This window comes from Seriola lalandi, unplaced genomic scaffold (genome assembly GCF_002814215.2).
Source record: "Seriola lalandi dorsalis isolate HSWRI2012SDOR001 ecotype SW California unplaced genomic scaffold, Sedor1 jcf7180002054125, whole genome shotgun sequence".
Lineage (NCBI taxonomy): Eukaryota > Metazoa > Chordata > Actinopteri > Carangiformes > Carangidae > Seriola > Seriola lalandi.
Genome location: NW_019524678.1, coordinates 394,783 through 421,550, shown reverse-complemented (window position 1 = coordinate 421,550; position 26,768 = coordinate 394,783). Strand labels below are relative to the sequence as shown.

Here is a 26,768-nt window from a genome sequence, read left to right as displayed (position 1 = left end):
GAATATATTCGGCTGTCTGTCTATGGCATGTAATAGTCAATAAGCCACAGAAAACGATTAGAAATTATTGCTTTTGAGATTCCTTGAGACTGCCTTCATTACGGCTAATTGGATTGAATGGTGCCCACTCATTGGCCTACATTTATACATTTACATCGTATTTAAGGAGCTTAATCTGAATTGCACTGATATCATGAGACTGACATTTAAGCTCTTAAATCCGGAGGATGTTATAAGGGTTTTAGAGGGAAGGAGAAAGAGTGAGGGGGAGGGAGGGAGAGAGAGAGGGAGAGAGAGAGTGAGGAAGCAGAAGAAAGAAACCAGTGAGAGGGTCTCAGTGACTGTGTGCTCAGAGAGACAGTAAAGCAGAATGACAGTGCAGGGCTTTTGTTCGAAAGACTGCCAGCATGTCAGTTCCAATGTAACATTTTTATCGACACCCTCCTCGCCGCAACCTGACAGGCGGGCAGGAGCTCAACTTTTACGTTCCACACCAGAAGTTCAGGGTTATTGAAACAGGTTCCCTTGGCAAACTTTGGAGAAAATCTTTCTTTCTTACCCTGTTGTCTGCTGCTTAAGGAAGTATGCAAGACTGGCAATGTTTATTCACTTGACCTAGAAAAAGCTCTTGGTATAACCGCGCATATATTCTGAATTCACAAGTCATTTTTGATTTTATAGTGGAACTGTATACAGTGTGTGGATGCACAGTGTAAGCTATTTACTGCATGATTTGTTGTTGTTTTAGAGAATCTCAGAGGGAAAATGGTTTGGGTTTTTTGGGGCTTGCAGGTGTCTACATCAGGCAATGTACTGAAATAGAGATGGTTCCAAACTGTGAATAGATAAATGTACTCACTTGTGCATAATATTAATCTTTAACTTCCCATTATTACCCTCCTCTTACTGGTACATGAATATCAACCTGTATATTACAAAACTTTGAGTTGAAACAATAAGTTCATAAATCAACAAGTCAGAACTGAAAATAGTTGATTTACTCTGATTATTAAGGAAAAATGCCACAAAAAAAAGAAAAAAAGAAAAAAAAAATATGGCTCCAGCTTCTTAAATGCGACCATTTATTTATACTTGCTGGTTTTTGTAAAGCCCTGTCACACCAGTAATTGACAGAAAAATTCATCCATTCAGGTGTTCCTGACAATATGTGGCTTTAGCTAACTGCTAACATACTAGCCAGTTAAGAACAAGCTAGCGCTAGTCAGTCACAAGAGCTTTCTGAGATTCCCTGTGTTCTCAGTTTATTTGGCAATTTAGTCTGGCATTTTGTTTCTCAGGATTGTACATCATTTTACTCAATAAAAGGTTATTTAAAGAGAACAAAAGCGCTGCGAGATAACAGTCTCTTTGGGCGCTAACAGGACAATAAATTCACACGGTTCATTCAAAAGCTGATTCATTCAACTCGAGTCCACTAACTATTCTTCTTTTGTGGACCAGTTTAAACTCCAACAGTGGAGGATTAAATAAAAGTGGATATTGCAGCACAGCTAATAAGCCACAATAGCTTCTCCCAATCTGGCTCTTGGTTCCCTCAAACGTCAGCGTTGTCAAGACGGTTTTCTATTTATCAATGAGTCAAAGCTGAACTGAACTGAATATAAACCTACATTGAGGAAAAAGGAACATATTCAAATCAATTACCCTTAGTTGAAACCCTACTAAAAATGTACAGGAAATTTATTTTAATCAGTTCACTACATTACAATACAAAAAACCTTTCCGTTTACACACCCTCATTTTATGCTGCCTTTAAATGAGGCCACTGTTATATTTAGACGGTTTATAGCACTACCTGGCTGTAAACAGGAAGCGCAGCAGATTACTACACAACTGTCCATCTGGACATTAATACACAATAGAAACCCAAAGCTATTTCACCGGCCACAGACAGACTGTGTTGTTCACTGCAGGGCTCAGTTTAAGCCTGGCAACATACATTCATCCAAATTCACCAGACTGAGTAGGACAGAGAGAGTCTGTGTGGAGGAAAGATTCCTTTGATGTCTAATAAGCAATTATTGACATCTCACCACAATTTCTTCTTAAACTCACTAATCCTGAACAGCAAGTTGTTTGACGGCTTAATTCACTGTTAGTACTTTGATTGCTTTTGACCACCTCAAATGATGCAAGCGTTCCATATTGATCCTGTGCTTTGTGTCTTATGTTTGTTTGCCGATTGCTCAATAATCCAATTATTGCAGCACAGCTTTCTCTGAGCCCCTGTGATGTGTGGAGACACTTCCTTAGCAAGCAGAAAGGAGTGAGAGAAGAGGGGAAGGGAAAAAGGGAAGAAAAGTGGGAAAGAGAGAAAAGGCAGAGAGCAAGACAGACTGTGTGAGATAACCTATGTGGGAGAGAGAAGGAGACAGAGAGGGAGAAGGGGAGAGTGAACGAGCGAAGGAGAAAGAAACCACTAAGGGACTCTGCGGCTGTGTGTGTTCATGTGAGAGAAAGAAAAAGACAGAGGAAAAAAAACGGGACTGAAAGTCACAAGCAAAGCCAAAGTTACCTTTATAAATGCACTGACCTTGTGCTCTTTGCATTAACCTCCCTCTCCAAGAGAATTAGTCTGTATCATTCACACTCTGCTGTTGCTAACTGCGCCAATTGATTTCAGTGGACCAGAAAAGGGGAAATTGAATCTCTTGTTACCCTGGCCAAAGACCAAGGGAATACATGCTAATGCTGCACAGACAGACCTGAAATAACATCCTATGCTCACTGTTAGTCCACTGTTGTCTCTCTGGATAGATCTGGCGTGACTAGAATGGCTCCCTAGGGTGAGAGACTGTTGGAAAAGCTTCATAAGCTGTGGCTGCAAGGAATGGCTAAACTCTTTCACTGCTCTCTCCTCTTTCGTGTGCGTCGGGGTTTCAAACGCAGGTAAGGAAAGAGGACAATAGAATACAGAATGGGCCCAGTGAACAAATATTTTTCAGTGAGTGACATGTAGCATTATAGTATTGTACCGCAGCCATTCTAACCCTATTAAATCAGCAGTGAGTGTATTACTTCTGATTGATGGCCGAGGGCGAGGAGCTCAGACAGATTCATTTACGCAGCATTTGCTCCTCGTTAATAACAACTGATGCTATCACAACAAAAACAAGTTTTCAAACAGTCCTTTGTACGTTCAACCCTGGCACAAAAGGCTTTGGGGTGCAATGAGTTTAAAGAGACAGTTCGACTAAACATGTATGGATTTTTTAAATGCCTCTGGTGTACAATAGAAGCTGTAAGTCTCCAGCATGAGGCTAATGTTGATGTTTGGTTCCACGATGGAACACTTTGCCTTCTGCAACAAATGGCTTTAATCCACATAAATTAGAAGAAGTTGCTCAGCAGGAGGCAAAGATTACAGGGATAATGCACGCAGTGTGTGTGTGTGTGTGTGTGTGTGTGTGTTTTGGAAAAGAGGGACAACGTGAAGGAGTAGAGAGGCTCCAACGAAATGGCTGAGGAAGCAGGAGTGTTTACAGAGGCACGGTGAAAGAGCAGCAGCTGGGGTAAGAACCTTTCAGCAGCATGCCAGAGCTAGCCCACAACAACAACAACAAAAAAAGAAGAAAAAAAAAAGGTGGCACAAGAGGAAGGTTGAATCAAATCAGCAGGAAAAGAATCTGTAGAGAAGCAGCTCAAATGGTGTGACAAAGTGAAAACAGTGTTGTTTTACTAAGAAACTTATACGATGTAAGGTATCCTTTAAATATTGTTTTAAATAATGTAATTTTGTGGATTTTGTTGACCAGGAAATCATGTTGCTTTTGCTGAGGACGATCGCAAGTTAGAAAAAGTGGAGCCACAGAGACACAAATAAAATCCATACATGAAAAAAATATAAACAGAGCATACAAAACCCTGTTTCTTAGTCCGTCCAGTGGGGTCAGACAATCGCTGATTGATTTACACCAGATGATAATCCTTCATCTTAAACGGTAAAGGTGATGTATCCACAGCACAGCAACAGGCCATCAGGTTTGGACCTTTTTGGATTTATGAGGCTTCATTATTTCAGGCTATAAAACACAAAATATCCTTCTTTTAAATATGTAGTACTTTACGTGACTAAAGCTATAAACCGTAACATATATGTGTAGGAGCAGTAGGTGTTAAATGGAAATTATGACTTCTGTTTCCTGAGGGGTTTTGGTGGTGACAGATCTATTCAGAGCAGACTGGTACTTCTTCGGAATTTACAGTAACCAGAGTTTGTATGCTTTGGCCATGGATCCCAGTGAAATGGGCATGCTTCACACACTAACATGGCTGTTATGACAGGCTTTCTCCTATAAAGCCTCTGTGGACAGACAGGCCCTGAGGGCAGAGTACATAAAGAGGAGTCAGTGGCACGTTGAGAGGCCATCAATGTGCTACACAGTACATGGTGTCAGAAATCTGGATGTAGTGTGCCAGTCAGGGTTTTGTAGAGAAAGTATATGCTTGATGGGAGATTGACAGACGTCTCTCCCAATTCCACCCTTTGCATCGCTCAGAAAAAACTAATTACGCTCTATTTCCTCCTATAAAGCTACTCATTAGCGCTGACAGGTTTCGCAACATGAAGCAGAACAGTGAATAGATAGAAAATGTAGAGCTACAAGCTGCTTTTCTCCTGCACAAAACCCGCGTTTCAATAGGGAATCCTTTGTTCACTGTATAAATCTCCATGGGCTAAACTCCTGTTCCTGATTCAATCTCCATGGGCTAAAAGTAATGAAAATATTTTTTAAAAATCCACTCAGGTTGGACTATGAGTAGTCTCCTTCAAGCAAGAGATCCAGAAAACAGATTTAATTTCTACTTCTTTATTTTCAGTCATCATAATAGCAAAACCAACACCCTCATCCACCTTTCAGATAAGATACTGTACATACACTCCCCCCCCCCTCTCTCCCATTCTTAAATATTTATACGATGAGCTGAACATGTCATGTATTTACCCTAATCTTCAGAGTTTCATACACCTCAAACAATGAGATGTAGTGTGTACACAAGGCAGTGAGGGGAAGAGCAGCAGAGAGAGAGAGGAAGTAGAGAAACCTCTGAATCGACAGTATTTCCCTCAGATGGAAAATGTGGGAGATATTCTGAGCCCCAGGAGTATTTGGTTGGGCGAATGTTTTATTTGAACAGGGCGTCTTAGTGGCAAAGCCTGATGTTATGATTTATTAAAAGTGCAACGTGAAGGGAATTATAACATGGATGGAAATGGTACATATATATGTGTGTGAGTACATGTGCCTGTAACTGTATGTTGATGAATATATTTGTGCACATGTGACTGCTAGCCTGAAGAAAGAGGACAAGGACAGTAGAGTCATATGACTGCGTGTTAAGCAGTGCATTACACTCATTTCTTGGTAGATATTACAGTTCTTCTTTGCTGTGAGTATGATAAAGCAGGTAGCATCTATGAGGATATATGGAAGTAAGGCTGGGCAGTAATTAAATATTATTTATCATCTTTCAGTGGAATTATATTGCGGTGATATGATCTACGACTGGAAGTAGAGCTGAAACAATTAGTTTATAAAAAAGGATTAGTTAACGGACAGAAGCTTAACTATTTTAACAAATGATTAATTGTTAAAGTCATTTTTCAAGAACAGATTCAGTGGGTCCAGCTGTGACCACTTGCTGCTTTTGTCTTTGCGATCTGGACTGTTAGCTGGATTAAAGAAGTCACCTTGGGTTTCAAGAAATTGTGGTGGGCATTTTTCACTATTTTCTGACATTTTTTTGATAATTCAATCAATCAGTTAATTAAGAAAATAAAATAATTAACAAAGAGCTGCTGGAGCTATTGATTATTCTGTTAGTTTAATGATAAATAGTTTAATATATTAAACACAACAATAAATAAATAAAGACAAATGCCCATTACAGAGAAACAGGTGTGACATACAACAGAGGTCCCTGAATGCAGCTCGGTGTAACTGAACACCAGTTTAATTTTGCATGTGACATTTGTATGTGTAGTTGCCAGAATTGAGCCTTGGACGATGCGGTTACATCATGTGCATCTTAATCACTAAGCCACCAGGAAGCTGTTCAATTCCTTATTTTGTCTAAGATGAGTTAAAAAGCCCAAAGGGATTTAGATTATAATATGAAGATAATAATAAGAAAAATTACAAATCCTCACACTGAAGAAGGGACAATCTACAAATGTTTGTCATAAATAATGTAATGTAATCATTCATTACAGTTGTTGATTAATGTTCCGTTGATGGACATTTGATAATCTTTTTTTTTTAGCATTCATATGATTATCCAAATGAATGACACAAAGAGTTTTGTATGATTTCATGCATAACAGTGAAGCCCGACAGAATTTGCCAGCAGAAGTCTGTGTCTATGGAGAATAGAATTTAAATATTTCCTTTTGCTTACTACGTAGTCCTGGCTCACTCTGTCCTCTATCCCCCTATTCTCTGTATTCCTCCAGTCTGCCTCACCAGTGCTGACATCCCTGGAAGTGGCCAGCCCAAAAGGTGACATGGGCGCCCGCTCTGTCAGGGCAGCCACATGCACCGCTGCATATCTTTCACCCCATTAAATATACATCAATAGTCAGCCATACCTGTGAGGCAGTTCTCACCTGAGCCAAGGTTATGATGACTGATGTTATTTTTAACCTCATGTTTTGAAAAGGAAATTGTGTTTTCGGCTACAATATGTGTCACATATAAGTACGTGATGATGAGAGGGATGAGTGAGAGGTGAACAGTTGATAAAAAACAGCCTTTCCCTCTTGATGTTTATGTTCTTGTCTCTCCCCGACTCCCCCTCCTCGTTCTCTCTGCACACAGCCAACACGTCTCTTTGTGCAACACATAAAAAAAGACTTTGGTGTTAAGGCAAGTCTGGGCATTGTGTGGAGATGGTCAAGGCATGGCACATACCTTGACAGAGGTGCAAGAGATAGATATGCAGGAGTAACAGACATGTTATCTCCATCTAGCTGCAGCGCTTGATTTGTAGAAGAATTCAGGTCTCTGTATTCCTTTAGAGGAAAGCAGTGCTAACTGAAATCAGTCAGTAGTTCTGTTTCCTCTTTGTTAAGGCCAATCTGGTCAAATTTCAAGGGATTCGTGCTTTGTCTGAAATTAGGAAACTGAGAAATGTTGATCTAGTTTGTTGGATTGCACCTGCTCAGATGACAATGCCAGTGCAGCCTAAAGTGGAAAGATAAAATATTGTTGTCCTTACAATGAGACATTTCAGAAAACTATTGATATCCATTGTCTACTGCATGGACAAACATTGATTTAAGATCTGGTATAGATTAAAAGCTTGGATTAAACTTTGGTTATGAGTTAGATTAGTCAATACATACTGTATATGTGCTCCTTTGATAGTTCATTGTGTAGACTGAGGTTTTCCCCTTTTGCACTAGTTTTTTACGAGAACCTAATTGCACTATGTCCCTCAGCAGGTGTTGCATTGTTCATCCAGTGGCCATCTGGGCCTTTAATCCTTTGGAGGTGAACACACTGAATTTGAAAAAGGTCATTGCACAGACACATTTAGTTTGGCCCAACGTGTGTGAGAGAGTGTACGAGTGTGTGAGTGTGTGTCTCTGTGTGTGTGTGTACCTGCGCACATCTTTGCCCGCTAACCTTCTTCTCTTTTGCATTTTGTGCTGCATGTGTGGGACATTTTGTACTTGTGAGGTCAGAATCTTAAACTTGACCTTTTAGGAAAATAATGTCAAGCTTTACAATAAGAAAGCCTCATGCTGCTGGACAAACTGTAGTCATAATCCTGTTGAACCTGAACCAATCCCTAAACATGTTATTTTTTACAGAATATACAGAACTACAGCTTTGAACAATTTAACCATTTTAACCTGCTACATTGGACTTTTTATCTGCAGATACTTTAGTTGAATGATAGAAAGTGCAAAAACACCACGCAGAAACCATCTAAAGATCCACATTTTTATAGTTGTATAGGTGATATCATCATCAACAGGTTTTTGTTCATTACTTGATTGGCTCCTGATTGATGCTGTCAGCAGCACTTTGAGCTAAGTGGGTGAGCAGAGGCAGGACTTCTAGCTGGGTATACGACTGCTCTTCTGCTGTTGAACCTGTCAAATACTATTGAGAGGCTGACTGGAGAGCAGCTCTCAGCAGTTCTGGAGCTAACATGCAGAATGTGCTGCCGTGGTGCTAACCACCTGGATCTTAGCCAACCAGAGACTTGGCTTTGGCTCCTCTGTACAGCCCACTTCTTGAGGTTGTGGTTTCATACCCTGTGACTTCAGTGAACCACTTGACTATTAACTATACATACAATAAACACCCCAGGCAGGTCCGTCTGGCAGCCCGATAGCTAACTTTAGCCCTCACTATGTATATTAATCTAGTATGATTCGTGTGTGCAGTGTTTCCCCTTTGCTCACATTGGACGTGCTGCCTGCTCTTCCTCCATGTATGTCCCAGCAGAATTGTAAATGACTGGTGGGTGGTGAGGATAATCGCATGTGACAGCTAATGCGTAGGGTTGCTGGCAACATGTGTCAGCGCCAGTGTACATTAACCTACATTCAGATTGAAGCCTTTTTGAATCACACTGGAAAGGAAAAGGTCGCCTTTTGAATGAGATGTTTTTTGGCACATTTAATTTCTCTGGTCTCACACATTTAGATTATTTAGTTTTTAAGGTTTTAGCAATTAAACATCCACCTTCTGTATACTGTAATCTTATTGACCAGACCCTTCTTCTACTTAAAAAGGTAAGTGTAAACAGAGTTGGCTGTGTGCTAACTGTTGCTAGAAAGAGGAGAACCGAGGTAAAGAGTGTGTGGCATGGAGGTGGCTCAGGTCAGGGCTGATCCCTTAAAGATAATCTCCCTCTCCAGGGATTTGTTTTTCTCTATGTCCTAGGGCCTCTAAGCTGAGTTTGGAGGTGACCTGCTGCACAGGCAACCAGACACATTTGTAAGGAGCCAGGTATTGCATGGAGTTAGTGGGAGAAAGCAAAGTAAGCAGTAAATAGAGTTGAAACATGAACACAAGGAGAGGCCAGGTCTAGAGTTCATCCATGCCACTGAAATCAAAGGATTTGCATCTATAACAAAACCAGTTTTAGCAGTGTAGCTTTGAAGTGGTCCATTTGTGTTTATCTTCGTGGCGGGAAGCTAGATTAGAGTAAATTTTGAGCCATGTTTCACAAAGGTGGTGAAAACAGCCTCCTTTTTGTGTATTTAGTTAGATTTGAGCCAACTACTGTGCTTATTTTTGTTGTCATCATGTAGGTTTATGTTCAGGAGAGAAATGTGATTTAAGTCACTGAACTGGTATTTCATGTTCCTTCATGTGTTGAACATTTTGTATTTAACACCAGCCTCTTGTTTGCATGGTTCCTCTCATTCCCATGCCTGGAAATCAACCTGATGCCCAACAATGTATTTCTCAACATGTCAGCTGAACTGTGTTCCCAGCTGTTGTTTTGGCTGCTTCTGTTTTTAGCAAAGGATCTCAGAAACTTGGTGCTAAAATCAGAAACTTTTGGGATCAGTAACAGATCAGTGTGAGAAGCACGTGAGTACTTAGGTTCTTAAAAGGCAGTAAAGGCACTTTTGTACAGTCGATCAAAACAGTGCTGCAGGACATGACAAGAAGATTTGTTAAGGCTGCTACAGAGCTGCATAAATGAATAGCAGGATTGTTTTATGAGGATAAATTAAGCATAGTAAAGACTGTAGTGGTGTTGTTTTGTATTTTAATGTGTTCAGCTTACATGTAAATTTTTCACAGGGCTGTTGGATTTCACCCACTTGGCAGGTGGTTGATGTTTTGTCCAACTCTTGTGGCATATGACAACTTCCAGCTCTGGAAAATGTCTCTGTGAGTGGAGGAAGTGTTTGAGGTAACCAAGCTAATGTGTAGGATTTACTCACATAAACCTCCTTCTCAGTCTTGTACAGATACATTATTTCCAAAAGAGCTCCTTGAGGTATTAGAGATCCTTGGCCTGGCTCATGCTTTGTGTGTAAATAAACTCTGTAGACTGCATGTGGTCAGAAATGAGCAAGTGGGCGTGTTGACCTCATAAACTGTATAGGAACTGATTATTTTTCTTATTGTGGCATTATGCAAAAAGCAGAATTCTAATATGGCTGCACTAAAGTTCTGGAGCTTATGTGTGAAGTTTTTCCAAAGCATGAAAAACGTGCACACTAGTATTCATTAATAGCTTATCAACATTCACACAGAGTTTAAGTATGTTGTGCTGCACAGAAACCATGAACGAAGCTTTGGGCACGTAGTGGCCTAATTTTATACTGTATGGATGTGATCAGTCCCTCGTTGCCCTTGACAGGCATGAATTACGGGAGTTTCCAGCCACGATAATCCTCCCCACCAGATAATAACACCCTGCCACATCTCCCTGAGATTCATGCCTGCATGCTTTACCACTAGCCAAAATATCTCAGGTGTTTCATTTAATTCACTATGTGAGACAGTGAGTGATTTGGGATAAGTTAAAGTGGTCAAACAGTACCGGCAGGGTATAAGCAGCTGAGTTTCACTTGTGCTGCCCTGAAGGTATCTACTGTCTCAATTAGGCCCCTGGGCCATTCAGTTGCTGCAGCATACAGAAGAAAAGGTGAAAGTTCAGCAAAGAGTGAAGTTGATGTTTATAGTTGTTTGTGGGATTTAGAGACAGGTACAGCTTCAGACATGTTGAGTACAAACTGGGTACTGTGTGTAGATCTCAATGATACTGTAGTCTGTGTCAGCCCATAGACCTAGCCTCTAGCAACTCCCTCAAGAGGGCCAAGTGTGAGTGTGTGTGCATTTCTTGGCTTGTCTCATTTCTTTGTTTACACTCAAAACAGTGGATTTATAGAAAGATAATCATGATTTGCTGTCATGGGGAAGGTCACTTGAAGTTTGTCGGCATAAGCCTTGGAGGGGAGACAACACAACAGCTTGGAATTTAAAACAAGGAATGCAATCACAGCCGGGATACCAGACTCGATCAGAGAGCAAATTTGCCATTTCTGTGGTGAACTACATTTTACATTTTTGGTGAAAATGTTTCATTTGCCTTGTGCTTTAAGTCTTTATCCATTGTATTTCACCGGTAAAAATATTCACTTTGAAAAAGAAAATGATTATTTCTCCTAAAGCACAACAGTTTAAGTTCATACACTTTTTCTTAATCATATGAGACAGCCGGTCAGAGTAGATCATACTGTAACCTTAACAAAAGTGTAACACAAACCTGCCAAAGAGGAAATCTCATATTTCTGTATACTCAGGTACTCTGCCCAATGCCAGGGTCACCTTCACCGGAAAAATAAATCCCTGGTGGCTCTCTAACACTACCCATAAGACCTCTCTCCCTTTGAGAGGCGGTGAGTGGGTGTCAACCTAATGTTTATACTGTCTGCTCATGGTTATGTAAGCCATTTTGTCCTCTCTCTTTTTCTCCCTCTCTCTCTCTCCATCTCCCTTAGCTTGTTCAAACTAATCTACCTTTACCTTTCCAACATGCCAAGTTGTGTGTTACATAAATATTCTTTGAACTGGTCTAGCTTAAGGTTTTTCAGCATGCCAAGGTGTGTATTACATAAATATTGTAGGCCAGACTGTAGAGAGGTACTGTACCGTGGAAGCTGTGTTTTTTTTTTTTTGTCAGAGTCAAGGATGCTTCTCTTTCATGAAGGGCAGGTTCAGGGAGGCTGTGGTACTTGTCTGAACTATCCCTGTGATAACAGCCTCTAGAATGAACGAGTCAGTGTGTCTACTCAAACACACACACACACAAATGTATCTTTACAGTGGGCGGCTCTATAGCAGTGTAAATACAGTACAGTACACAGATCTTTCGTGTGTGTGTGTGTGTGTGGGTGTGTGTGTGTGTGTGTGTTGCAGACAGCGTTACATGCATGAGGAGGACATTGTTTTTCTATACAACAAAACTCTCTCTGTGGTTCAGCTGCTTGCTTACTGACTCCGTCATACTAATGTACTTTGTGCGGGTCACAGGGTTCAGTCTTACCACGTGGGCCCTGCTGTCCTCCATCATACAGCCATTCTCATGGCCCATTATTCACCCATAATGATGTTATCTTGATAACCTCAGAATAACTACGGCCCCCTTGACTTCCTTTATATCTCTAATTTGTCAGTTTTCTTCAACTTCATGCTGCGTTTCTATGGCAACTAATTGCTCTAGTTATGCCACGCTCAGCTGACTTCTGACCTTTTCTTGTGACCCATATTGACCTGTTTATAGTTAATGGATTAAGAGAGAGATAAAGTGAGAGAGAGAGAGCAGCTTCAGTTGACTGCTGTGATTACAAGGTGCAGTGTTTCCGGATTCAGATAAATCTTTGGCTTAAATAACCATCCTTTCTGGTCTTATTGCTCGCTGATTTAGAATTCCTTCCGCAGCTGAGAGAGGGTGGAGATATTTGAACCATTTAGAGAATTCTCCCAGTGTGACATCCAAATTACTTGTAGAAAAGCATGAAGCCAATTTGAGCCCAAACATCTGTCCTGTGGTTTGTCCTCACACATTTTAGTGGGCACAGTGGGCTTTGTCTGGCTTCAAACTTGCACATTTCTTTTGCTTATGTCATTTCATTAATACTTTCCCTAAGCAGCATGCTGATCTGTGAAGCAGCAAAGGGGGCAGCAAGAGTTAGTAAGAGATACAAATTTCTGCTTGTACATTTTGGTGGGAAGAAACAGGCATTGTGTACTCGCACTCATCTGTATCCTCATGGGAAATAAACAGCAACTAAATCAGTTGTTAGCTTTGTGTGTTATCTTTAAAGATGAAAGGACACTGAAAACAATGAAACCGCTGCCCTGGGGTTTCTGTAGGAAGGGAAAAAAGCAACAACTGGAGCGAAGAATGAAACCTTTGATCTGTGCAGTCAGTCCCATTGAGTTAGTCTGAGACTGTACCCAGAAATAGAGAAGACAGGGGTCAAGAAAAAAAAAAAAAGTCACAGACCCAGTTCACAGAAGTAGCCTACTCACTATTGCAGTACTTTTGTGGGAACAGTCATAGTCATTATTTTACAGATACTGGTAGGGATATTAGATTATTTTTTGCAAGAATGAAAAATGTCTCATCTTTAAGGATCAAGTAGAACAACATTGTTTGTGTTAATATACTGTACAGTACAGCTTACCCCCCAAAAGTCATCTGTAGTCAGTCAGCATTATCTCTGCAAATTTGCTTCTTCTGCTCTGTGGCTGTGTTTTCAGTATGTGATGAAGGGTGGCACTAGGTTCTCCAGGCAGGTATTAACAGTGTGAACTGCTGGCCTTAACAAGATGTTACTTTCAGTGGTACATTATCATTTAAGCCTTCATTGAAACAGACATAAATTGCGACCTCAGAATATTTCAACCCGTGAAAATGACAAGCAAAACAAAAAAGGAAATTGACTTGGCATGTCCTCGTGGCCTAGTGGTCAGAAATGCTGCACTACTTAACCACACTGTCCCCATTTTGATTTCAACTCTGTTGCTTGTCATTCATTTATTCTTTCAAGCTCATTAAAACATATTTCCATTATTATTCTTGCACATACCGTACGCTGACAAACGGTAGGCTAATATCTCTACTGAAACAGCCTGATTTGGGAATGTCTGTTCGCTTGTGTTTAGTTTTGGGCTACTGGCAGCCATTGGTGCACAGTCAGTGCAGCCTGGCCTGTCTGCTCTGGTTTCATAAGCAGACAGAGTGAATGACCTATATAATTCTCTGAGGGAGGGGAAGTCACCTTGTTGGTGGACCAGCAGGCAGGCACACTGGTGCAGAGCGACAAGGTTTTAATGTGCAGCACTATTAAAGCGTTGACCACTGACTTGATATTCAAGGCATATTTTAGAGGAACCTTTCATATGCTGCTTGTGTTGCTCTTGGCCTTAAACTTTGCTGGGCTGTTTTTCTTGCAGTGGATCATCTATCTTGTTAACACTGCTTTGTCATGGTGCGAGAAAGGCCAATGTATAGTGGAATATTCAGTAGATTAACATGCTGAAAAACACACCTTGACATGGACTGGATTTGCACATGCACACACTTGCATTAGCTGAAACCATGGGGCCCAGTGCCAGAAAGATCTAGTCAGACAAACACCTCACCAGAGACTCCTCTAAGCGTCCTAACAAATTGAATGTGTGTGTAGATGGACAAGAGGGAATTAGATCAGTGGTCCTGATTGTATCTGAGTGTGCTGTTGCTGTACCCCTTTCCAGCAAGTCCCCTGGAGGAAATGTGTGTGCGTGAGAGAGAGAGTGAGGCACAGTGACAGAGGGAGAGAGAGAGAGAGAGAGCTTGGCAGCTGGTTTGATGAAGGATGTAAGGAGAATGTTAACCAGACAATCACCTTGCATGTTATTGATTGAGATGGGAGAGAGGTAATTAGCACGGAAAAGAAGGGGAAGCTGAGGCCACTTTTAATGTTTTGATACAAGGTGTTCTCTCTTTGTACCCATCTACATGTTGTGTTCTTTGTGAGTGTTTGTGTTTATGTGCATGAAGGGAAATTTATGAAATATTATAGTGCGCATCCGAATTTTTCGATCTGATGTGTACAGACCTTACCTTAAATGCATGCAACTTTGAATCCACTCAAAATGTAAACGTAAACATGTATCATTTTTTATTATATGTGAGAGCCACCTGATTCAGTGTCATTCCATTAACAAGTAGCAGAAATAAGTAGCGTACCCTAATATAATGAGCCTATTACAATTTTATTCACACCATTAAGCTACATGTCATGTGCTCTCCTCCACGGAGCAAACCTGTTCTACAAAATGATGAAACCATGTCAGCTTTCATACTGAAATGTATTTAGTACCCTATTCAGCTTTTTAAATTTCCTTAATTTCTTCTCTAACCCCATATTCTGACTTACATCTCCATTACAGGGACAAATCAGGTTTTTTGACGTCGGGTTGTGTGAGGTACTCATATATAGTCGGTATATTACCTACAGTAGATTATGATCCCAGTCAGGAGAGCCGACCGGGGCACTGGCAGAGTGGCAGAGCTGTGCCTTGTTGTGCACGGGGCCACGAGAAAAAATATGTTGTAGACACTGTTAAAAAATGGCCACCAAACAATCCAATATTCGTTCAAATGTACGCCTACATGTGGCAAAAAAAGTTGCATTATTATTGTCACATTTATGATTATCAAGGTTTAGTTGATAAATTATAATATAGATTGTAGGTAACATTGTCCATCCCTATTTTGAGTGCACTAGTGTATTTTTTGCTTCTTCAAACATGGTAGTGTTTCGCTTTAGTACCTGGATTCATAACAGATTAACTATAAACAGATATTGTCGATTACTTTTGACCTTTAACACCCATTACCACACTTGCATGAATAGGTAAACTGCAACTGTTAACTAATTGTCTCATTTAGCGTTGCATCGGTAAGAACATACTGTACATCCTGAGCTGTAATGGTCATATAATTGTAGAAATCAGTCAGTGGTGAAAGCAGCAAACGATGCCAAAGTAAACAATGCCTTGGATCAGGCAGAAGTGCAGCAGACTGTCATCAGCTCTGTTGCCTGTTGGTTGTAGATCAGAGTAAATAATGACGACATGCTGCTGTACTTACAGTACAGCACAGCACCCATCGGCACTGATTCTCATCTTTGATCTTTGACCCCAAACTGGCTGCACAGTTTAGACTATTACAGTAAAATGTTTGCTCTATCATGGTTTATTGTTTTAGTCCACCACTCAACACTTCCTCAAGCCAGAGCAGACAAGTGTTTTGGATCTTACTTAAATTTGACATCCTGCTCTATGTCTCTGTGCTTATTGAATTTAAATAATCTCCTCTATAATTCTGTCATTGTCATCTCTGTAAGCCTGGTGAAGCTATAAATCAGTTGAGTGCAAAGCCCTCCTCTCTTGGTTGGCAGACATCTTTATGGCTAGCCACATTGTGCTGCTACTGTACTGTGGGTCGTAAAAATCAAAGAATGTTTCACAATGTGTATCAGGCTGTAACACAGGGAGGATGGGGACATTCTGCCCTGGCTTTGTTGTAGACTTTTGAAAATTCTTTGTTGATTTATGCCTGGTCTAAAACCGTGTGTGTGTGTGTGTGTCCTTTCAGCTCGCCACTGAGACAACCGTCCTCGACAGTCAAAGTGTGCCTAGTATGTGGAGACGAGGCATCAGGATGCCACTACGGTGTCGTGACATGTGGAAGCTGCAAAGTCTTCTTCAAAAGAGCTGTGGAAGGTACGACATTAAACCCTGTTCAAACAAGATGTCACTGTTTAGAGCTTTTCTACAGCAGCTGAGAGACGGTAATACACCGCAAGTTCAGAAATCACAAGCAAATGATGACAACATCTTCATCACTTTGACCAGACATGAATGCTGTAAATAAGTAAATAAGAAACAAGCACATGCATGAAAAACATCTGATAAAACAACAACAAACATAAACACGAAGCACAAAGAAATGCACTGTGAATACAGAAAACACAATGAAAGAGAAATGCTTCAGGTTGTACTGATGATCAAAGATTTTTGGTGGTGCAAAAAAATTACGAACATGCTAGTAATTAGAAAAAGGCTGAAGCTAGGTAAACATGCAATCTGAGTGTTAAAACTAAAATAAATATCAATAGCTGATTTTCAAACATCAATGATGAGTGGTCAACATATTCATCTAGATATAGACATCACATGGACATCACAATTTGTGTCATCCAGAAATCGTATTGAACCTAGTGTATCTCTGTAATTGCTTGTGTTTTCTGTATTTGCAGCATGTTTCTTTATCCTGCAAATGTGTTGTCATGTGTTGCTTAATTACCTCTTGCCCTATTTATATGCAGTGTTTTTGTGTTGGGAATGTGGTCAAGATGTCTTTCTCCTTTCGCGTATATTATCTTTTGTTGCTCTCATACTGAATATTTTTATTCTTCAGAGAAAAGTGACACAGTAGTTGTTTAAACTCTAATCCTAAATGCAATTCTCCAGTATTCTTCTGCCAGTATTATGCTGTTATTCAGCAGGTTTTAACTCATATTGGATTATTCCAAAATGAATACCCACAATTGGTTCAGTGAGTATCAAATAATTTGAAACAATATCATCTTAACTGACAACTGCAGCCTTCAGAGTTATTGGCAGACATTCTGCTCAATTTATTAACAGTGGTTCGTGGGGGCTACCTTATGCCAAGTAAGTTTAAATTTGTGGTACAAGCTTACAACTTTTCCAACTGGGACATATCACTAAGAAAATGTGTGAAAATACAACTTCTCTCGATAATCTTCATATTTTTCAGATAATCACTTTTTTCTTGATAGAAGAAAGTCTGACAAGCTCAGTTGAATAAGTGCATGGTGGAAAGCAGTGACGCACCTTGTTCTTTCAGCACCGAATGTTTGGAAGAATTATTAATTAATAGTTGATGGTGGTTACACACTACCGGTTAATCTAAGTAGAGCTTCTGTATATTTGTTATTTCCAAAAGATCATTACAATTACCAAAAGGAGGCCTTACATTTATAGTAGAGTGGCATATCGTGGAAAGAAAAAAACATTCAGTAGGTAATTCTCCTACAGCAGCCCTTTATGTTATATTTAGCTTGGGGAAAATCAGCAGCTCCATAATGTGCTTTTCATTTTGTGCCTGTTGCCTGAGGCGTTGGCCTAACTCATTTAGATGAGTGTTTGAATGCAAAACACACTCTTACACACCCCGAGTAGGAGAGAAAAAAAAACAAAAACAAACGAGCAAACAAGCCTGCCAGCCAGCCATTAGGCCCTCTAGGTGTTTTCCTGACCATTGGAGGAATTGCACTCATTTCCAATCAAATCATGCTTTAATTTGATGATATTTACACACTGTCATTCTGGAGACCGGAAACCAGATTATGTGTCTGGGGATATCAAATCAAACATGCCATTGTTCTTGCTTGAAGCGTGGCCAGCAAAGAGCCCATGACAGATGCTAAAGATCTGAATTTTGGGTGACTGCTTGTCAAGTGAGGCTGGAAATCCCAGATTTCTAGATGACTACTAAACTAAGTATTTGTCTCTTATATATATTATTATGACTATCCTGATACTGACTCGTTGATTGTGTAATGCCCTTGAAATCTAATACAGTACTCTTTACTTTCATATCTCTTTATGAGTATCTCTCTGCCAAACAGCCAAACAACTGCAACTGTACAAACTATGAAAGCGTAATACGGGCAACCTATACAGTGTTGTGATGTCCTAAAGGTTGCATGTGAAGCATGCGCCCTTCTGATGTGCAAAGCCGTTACCTTACTTGACCCCTCCACAGCTGCCGCTGAGGTGGAAGGAGAGAGGTAAGGTGTAGGGAGGCAAAGGATGAAAATAGTGAGAGAGGGATTTTGCAAAGTGAAGAGAGATAGAGGACAGTGAAACAGATACAGCGAGGGAGGGGGTGAGGAAGGACAAAGAAAAAGTCAGACGCAGACAGAGAGATAAAGAGAGGAGGAGCAAGAGACAGGGAGAGGGATGGAAAGTGATGTGTCAGCAGTGAGCGCCGGAGAGGTGTAAGTTAGGACGTGAGGAGACGTATTACCCCTCCTCTCTACCAGTATTTCCTCCTCCTTCTCCTCCTCTTTTCTCTCAAAGTTAAAAACTTCGACTGTGTATGATGAGATATAAAAGAAGAATGCACAGAGTGGGCATCTGTACAAGGGGAATAATCCAGCCCATGCTTAATTTCTTTTGGCACCGCCTGCCTCGGGGGACACAACTTTTCGGTCGGCTGTAGCTCATTAGACGACTAACTGGCTCACAGCCCTTTACTACAGAGCTAGTTAGCATTCTGGAGTCATCAACAAATCACATGAAATCCTCTGACTGTGGAGGGTCTCATTTCCCCTTTATTCAAGTATGACAAGTCATTGTGTTAGGTAGCTTTATTTTACATCCGCGGAGCTTGGCACAGTTATTATTTGAAGTCTACATTTTAGGTTTATATGTAGACCATCTGTTCGGAATATCTATTGGCCACACAAGCCTTTTACTTTCCAAATCTGTGCACTTATAGTCCTCCTCAGGAGGGCGAATATTCATTCCACTTAATTTTTGTCATATCTACCAGAAGGCAGAGCCAACTGTACACTATAAAGTTTATCACCGTGGTCCCAAGAAATATATAGAAATATCAAATTAAGTGCTGAGTATACTCTGGCTGTAAGCTTTTCAAAATGTCCTCAATTTATTCTTTAAGCATTCACAACACAGTACATATGCACACTCACTTATTTTTTATAAAAGAAACATTCATCCACCTGCTCTCCTATTCACTACAAGTCATGCAGTTTATCTTACACAGTATGGCTGTGGCTCTTATTGTACTCACATTTTATTTACTGTCACATTTTAGATGTTCTTGTATAGTAAACAAACATAGAAGAGGGGCAATAACTTTTATGAATCTTACAAGCTTTGCAATTGTATTGCTACTGTTGACTCAACTGTCAGGTGCAAACATGCAGTCAATTTATAGGCTCTATTGAAATGAATGAATTCTTCTGTATAAATGTTTGTTCTGCACTGCAGAAAAATGCCTACTGACAAACAACAGTTCATAAATGTGTTATCGCTAATGAAATGTGGAAACTGGAAATAGCTGAATGCATTCATATGTGCTTCTCTCCTGAATCCACTCTACTAAAGACTAGTTTGTTGATACAAGGCAGCTGCACTCAATAAACGACTCCATGTGGAGCGCATTTGAAGAGTTGAACGCCAGCTTATTATTCACATGTCATCAGTGGCTTGGCATGTCTGCTCTTTGTAATAATACTAGGCACTGCTTTTAGCTCACTAGCTGTTTTTGCTGGTCTCGTATTGAACTAAGAGCCTTACAAAGACATTAGTCAACCTTGTTATGGCCTCACTGTGTTCTCCAATGTAACTGGGTCGTGGTTTCCATGGAGCCCGTGTCAATCTGAAAACCTGTTCTTCAGTACCGCCTCTGTGGGAGAGGTCATCTGAGGACACGTCTCGCACTGCTTCTGCTTTGACTGGCAACTCTGGCATCCAATAACATCTTTCTTAGATCAGGACGGAGGAATAAAGGCCTCCTCCCTCCAGTGCTGGAGTGAATGCTTCAGGTTATGTGTGTGTGTGTGAGAGAGGCTCATGTAACAACTGCTGGAGCGAAGCCATTTAGCTTGTGTTGTCCTCATCCCAGCTCCTCAACACATGTCTCACATCAGACGTTCTTTGATCAATAACTGCATAAAACATACAAACACCATCGCAGGCACAAGCTTGCTATAGACACATGCATGGGCACACATTTCTTCGTAAGTAGTGAAGAAATTCAGGTGTACTGCATTAGATAGAAATGAAATCTGCAAAGCTTGGTGCAAGTAGTATATGTGTGACCCACATTGCTAATAGGCCTTTAGGTTGGAGAATGCAACCTGAGGAAGGGTCTGTCTAATGTAACCTAGATACAGTTACCCTTACAGTATTTGTGTTTTAAATGCTTAAAGCTTTAAAAATAGACACAAGGACATACAATATATCAGGACTGCATCTAATGATTACTTTTATATAACAAAAATCTGCAAATAGTTTTTTTTTGCCTGTAAAATAAAAGAATATAGAAAAACACTTGTCAAGTGACTAATCACTTAATGGACTAATGATTTCAGCAATATAATATATACACTGCATTTTATTGCTTGTGAAGCCTCTTATTACAGTAACAGGTAGGCCTACCCTGTATGTTTGGTGCACGTGCATGATTATATAACTCACTTATATGCACACACTACTTCCTCCATGCCCTCAGTTCCCCTGGCCCCGGGCTGACCTGCAGGGCTGACCGCTCTCCGGTGGATATAATCTGACCTCCATCTCTTCCTTCTCCCTGGTGATACCTTTGTTCTTTGACATCAATGCAAAAAGTATCTAGTGCAGATAGTGGGTTACACCTTTTGTGTTCAACCAAATAAGCTGTGCCAATCTGATGGGCTTTATCGGTGTCTTCACTGATGATTGGTTTGTTACAGATACAGTCCTAGGAGAGTGTTGTGGTATTATACTGTGATGCCAGTATGCGCTAAATGTGCATATCAGGTGCACTTGATCTATACACAAAAAATCTTATATAAAGTGTAAGCAGATAAGAAACCAAACACATTGTTTTCCTTCAAAATGTGAGTTTAAGGCATTCAAGTAATGTTTCTATAGACATGAGAAAGGAGGTAGGGAGGGCTGGGCATATTTCTGTTTTAACGGTTGCCTGTTCTCTCTGATTTGAAAAAAAAAAAAAAAAATCAAATTCATTTCTGACTCCTAGTTGTAAGATCAATGATATGTTTTTAATTTGTACAAATTAATATTTGAATATCTTGGCAAACAATTTGATGTTGTGCAACTATTGGGAATAAAGTTATAATGAATTGTAGATGAGAGTTCTGTAAGATAGAGTCTAACTGCTTCTATCATAAACATTGCAATAATTGGCTATTTTTGTACATGAGACACTTGCAAATATCATATTGAGGCCTAAATAAAGAATAAATGCATTATGTATAGTACACAGAAAGCAGATGGAGAATATCTTTGTGAGAATAAAATGCACTGGACAACTGTCTGAGATATAGCACACTATTACAGAAGAGGAGACATTAGTAAACAAAATAACAGCTTCTATTTACATCCTATTTTAACTTGTGCAGCCTCTCTTTATAATGATCCAGACAGGGAAACTTAATTGTGTAGAGCCCCATCCAACACAGCTGTTTGTGTGTTGTCCAAAGAACTGGAGTAGCAGAGCTATTGCAAGGCAGTGATTTGCATATTGCTGGCCCAGTGGTAACAACAATTACATCTCTAAGAGGCCTGTCTTTTGGTTGTTTGGTATTTTGGCTATGTAATTTAGGTTGCATAAATACCGATGAATGACGATCACAGAATTGACCAAATGCTTTGCGAGTGGATGATTAAATGGCATTAATCCATAAGACTGACAGAGATTTCAGCATATCCTTTAGTTATATTCCATCTTCTGTCTGCAGTACCGGCTTGCAACTAAGAAATTTGCTTCCTCTGCCAAATGCCAGTCTGTGAGTCACACTAGTATTATTGATGTGGGTCAGCTACTGTATCTGAGAGGCTATTTACACAATCAGGGGTCTGAGAACTGTGTAGTGGCTATTTAAATATGTCACATTAAAGGCAGTATTTTAGAAAAGGCCTCAAGTCTGTCTGTGTTTTGTTTGGAAAGCAGATGTACTGTATCTGAGCCGGTGGCAGGAGGACTGCAGGGCAGACTGCGCTTGTTCAAGTGGGGTCCCTACAGGAAAGAGTATTTCCCTCTCAGAAGAATTTCCTCATAACTGATGTATGCTGGAGCTGACAGACAACATAGACTACTCAGCGTGTTGTTGCCAGATTGTGAGATCATTAACTATATGTAGACGTGAGTGGACTCCATTAAAGAACTCTGAGGGTTTCCTTGTGAAGGAGAATGCTGACAGAGTGTGCATTGTACCAGAATTTAGTTTCTGGAATTATATGAAGTTAATACAGTACAATAAATACAATTTAATACAATCTGAGGAATTTTCATCTTTGTCATGGAGGATCCTATAAAAATATCTTGATATGATTTGGCATTATTTACTGTTTTTACAGTAAAAACAGGACTGATGGATTTTTGGATAAGAACCACAAGGAAGTATGAGTCAAAATATTAGTTAATAAATTAACCACTTTCATTAGAGATGAAAGAAGTTGTTTTTTTCCCCAAGTTTAAAAGACATTTTCCAAGGTAACACTCAAAATTAACATTCATCAGTAAGCCCGCCACGTGCAGGTTGATAAGCAAATGCACATATTCAGAGGTAAACATGCTGTGTGAGTGTATTTGAGTGCATGCACACACAGTGCATAAATAAACAACTTCTCTCCCGTTCAGATACATACACACACATAGTTGCGCGCATACACACTACTGACTTCAGCTGTCTCATAAAGTGTATTTCACTCTAACAATTATTAACAAGATTCACGGGAATGAGCAAAACAGTTGACAGGAAAGCTCCAGACTTTTTAGAATTGCCATTTGGTCCGGCCTATCCAAGTGAGAGAGTGTGTATATCCGTGTGTGTGTGTGTGTGTGTGTGTGTGTGTGTGTGTGTGTGTGTGTGTGTGTGTGCGTGTGTGTGTGCACGAGGGGGGTGGGGAAGGGGATGGCTATGTTGTATTTCCTGTGTCGCAGTTTACTGTTTTTTAGAGCAAGAAAAATGGGCTTATGTAACGGTCATGTGATTTAGCCAGAAATAGTGGTGGGGCTACAGCTGCTGCCTCTCCTCCTGCAGCTTGGTTCCTTGGCTTTTGGCAGCAGCCAGACAGACACACTGCGCACTACTCCTGCTAGCTCAGAAAACAACTTCTGCTCGTTCCTACACAAATACAAATACTGTACTGTAGATGAAACAAAGGCAGTGCACAGAATGTACATGTTTGAGCAAACTGCATGTAAACAGAACACACAATCTTCCTTGCAACAACACTAAAGTCTATGCCAGAAAGCTTGGATACTTCTAAAGAAACAAATAGTACAGGATGAACATGTAGGAAAATACAGGCTGATATGCACTGACATGCAAACTTGCGCATGCTTGCAACCATATACACAGTCTGAAATGTGCACATAATTTTAACATCAACCCTAATCCATATACTGGGGTCACTGGGGTCACTATACCACTCCATCTGGTTTGTGTCATGATTTCCATGTGTGTATCCCTTGTGTGTTTGTTTGTGAAAGCAGATACAACATTTGCAGTTTTTTTAAATAGTCCAGTGGAGCAGCTTTCTTGATGTGTGTTTGTGCGTGTGCACATGTATGTGTATGTGTGTGTGTGTGTGTGTGTGTGTGTGTGTGTGAGAGCGAGAGAGTGAATGACTATGTGTGCACGAGCATGAGCCTGTCTGTGTGTGGGCGTATGGCGCTCTGAGGCTGGCGGACGTGTGGAAAAAGGGAAAAAGGAGGGATGGAGATGCAGGCGTAGAGAAGGAGAAGAGTGGAGGAGGAGAGGAGCTGTACAGTGAAGAACTAGTGGAGCGGAAGGAAGCGCTCTGAAATGGGAGATCATTGGGTTTAGCTAAGGGCTAGGCAGGAGGCAGGAGGGATTCTCGCCATGTTAACATCACTGTCAGGAATAGTCTAGCTGCAGCCAGTGTCCTGGTTCCAGCGAATTCTAATACCCTCATGCCATATACTGTATAATACACCATTAGTCATGCGTTGTAGAATGTGAGAGCGGAATAATCACAATTTCAATAATTTTCACAGTGATAATCATGAAATGTAGATCTCTGATATTGCCAGACATTTCACGGGTTTCTGTGTTGACCTACATTACAACAGAGATTCAACAGCAGAATCAAATATTTACTGCCTTTCAATGCAATGTAATCAAATGAACTATATTTCTGCAATATGTTCAAAGCTATTATTCTCGTTGCATATGTAAGCATCAATCACTCTTTTCTATCTTCTTTTCTATCACTACACATCACTTTGAAAATATCACTGCTGTTCTTTGTCAAGCTGCGTGTATGGTTCACTATGGAACTGACATTGTGTCTTGTCTTTCTCTAGGTCAGCACAACTACCTGTGTGCCGGGAGAAATGACTGTATCATTGACAAGATCCGAAGGAAAAACTGTCCGGCATGTCGCGTACGGAAGTGTCTCCAGGCCGGGATGAACCTCGGAGGTGAGGAGTCACACCCTCATTACAGATTTGACCTGTCACGTGTCTCAGAAGTGACATTTGAGTCAGCCTCGCTCTGCCTATAAGAACAGATAGATATGAAAAAGTAGGTCTGGCTGTGGTCATATGAGGCCCGGGGATGCCTAGTCATAGGATGTTTTTGTGTATGTGTGTGCAATATATTTATATATGCATTATGCATATGCATACAGTAGGTGTAGATCTACACTACTCTGAATGTTGCCAACTGACAAAGCCTGCAGACATGGTACAGTATTGTATTATGAGGAAAGACAACACTATAGTAGAGAGTAGTGGATTCAGAAGGGAAGTGTGATTTTTTTTTTTTTTTCCCTTTTTAAATATATTTGTTTATTGCCACTGGCTTATTCCAATTCAGGGTAGCAGTGGCTTACGCAGGGCAGAAAGCACACTTGATAGGTTTTCAGTCCGTTAGAGAGATTAAAATGACAAATGTTTTTCAATTTTATGCTCTCGAAGGAAAGTAAATTTAACATGAATGAAAATGCATAAAACAATTCTACTTGTAGGATAGTGGACATACAGTAGCGTAATGCTGTCAACTCACATGTAATTGATGCCATTTTTAAATATTAGGGTTCCTCTAAAATAATCCAAATTTAAATTTTTATAAATTGGAATTTTATGTAGCTTATTGCAGTGGGAAGAGTAAATAATGAAAGCCTTTGGAAAGCCATTCAATCAGACTTAATAGCACCAATGACATTAGACCAACTCAACTGATGTGTTTATATTATTATTATTTCCACGCAAGGTTCCTTGATCTAGTGTCAAAAAAACGAACTATTAATGGAAATGACTAAAGTTGTTGTTCGGAATAATCATTACCCAATAATCACAAGACTTGTACCGTTGTTCTGTAATTAAATATTTTAGTGATTTTATCAATTCAGATATGCATTGAGGTGATGATGTAAGAACAGTGACTATTGAATAATGTAAAGCTTAGGGATATTTCAGCACTTTGGGCAGGTTCTGTGACTTAATCTTAAGTACTGTATTATGAAAACTGTCAGTTGGAAATGCACCAGAACTGTCTGCTGTCATGTCAAATCACGTTTATTTATAGCTAAATATCACATAAAAGATGCAAATGAGCTTTACAGGCCCAAAACAGCATCAGCTCCCAAACTAGCTTAAGTTCTCTACGGCTAGAGTCCTTCATGATCCTTGCGATGGTTAACTAAATGGCTGCTGTAATAAGGTTGTAATGACAGGAGACTAAATTAAACACGTGTTATTATGCACAGAGAAAAACCCAATAAAATATTTTACAAAAACAAAAATATTCTACTAATGAGGCAATACAACAAAGACACAAACATGAGAGGACTGCTATTATCAGTACAGTATGAAATGTGTTTCATTGACCAAACTGCAGTTTGGTTATTGTCAACGATCAGATAAATTGCACTAAGAGTATGGGCACTAAAAATTAACTGCTCAGAATAAGAGCCTTTAAAATTTGAGAGGTGAGGATACTCTTATTTCCATTTGGTTCAATGCCTGTGCCTTTAATGTTACATCTAACATGTGGGGAAAACTTTATCCTGGAATCAATCCAAACCACATTTTTTTTCCTGATTTGACATCATCACCCTCTGCAAACACGTACAGAGAAGACTGGGGAGTGGCAGTTGTACACTCCCTCACAGTGGAACAAGCCTATATGGTGCATACTGGGGTGAAGGTGGGTCTTCTGAAATGCTGTATGAAGAGCAGCATTGTTGAGGTGGTGTTTGGGGCATTATAACAGAGAGGTTAAAGAAGATTTTTAGCTGCAACATGCCAGAGCAAAAGAATGCGCACAACAAAGTCAGCGTAAATAGGCTGCCCTTTGTGTCTCTTTCACATTAAACTAATTCATTATTATGTGAATTCACACTATCTATACTCCACAGAGTTGATGTCCAAATACCCCCCCCCCCCCCCCC

At 40.2% G+C, this 26,768-nt stretch overlaps 1 protein-coding gene across 2 annotated transcripts in view; it reads left to right on the top strand.

Annotated features, from left to right (window-relative positions):
• Positions 1 to 26,768, top strand: part of nr3c2 (nuclear receptor subfamily 3, group C, member 2) — a 73,271-nt gene that overhangs the window by 27,027 nt on the left and 19,476 nt on the right. For both annotated transcript variants that reach the window (XM_023403336.2, XM_023403337.2), the window contains exons 3-4: positions 16,156 to 16,283; positions 24,679 to 24,795. In XM_023403336.2, the coding sequence (XP_023259104.1) occupies positions 16,156 to 16,283; positions 24,679 to 24,795 (245 nt within the window). The remainder of the gene's footprint in view (positions 1 to 16,155; positions 16,284 to 24,678; positions 24,796 to 26,768) is intronic.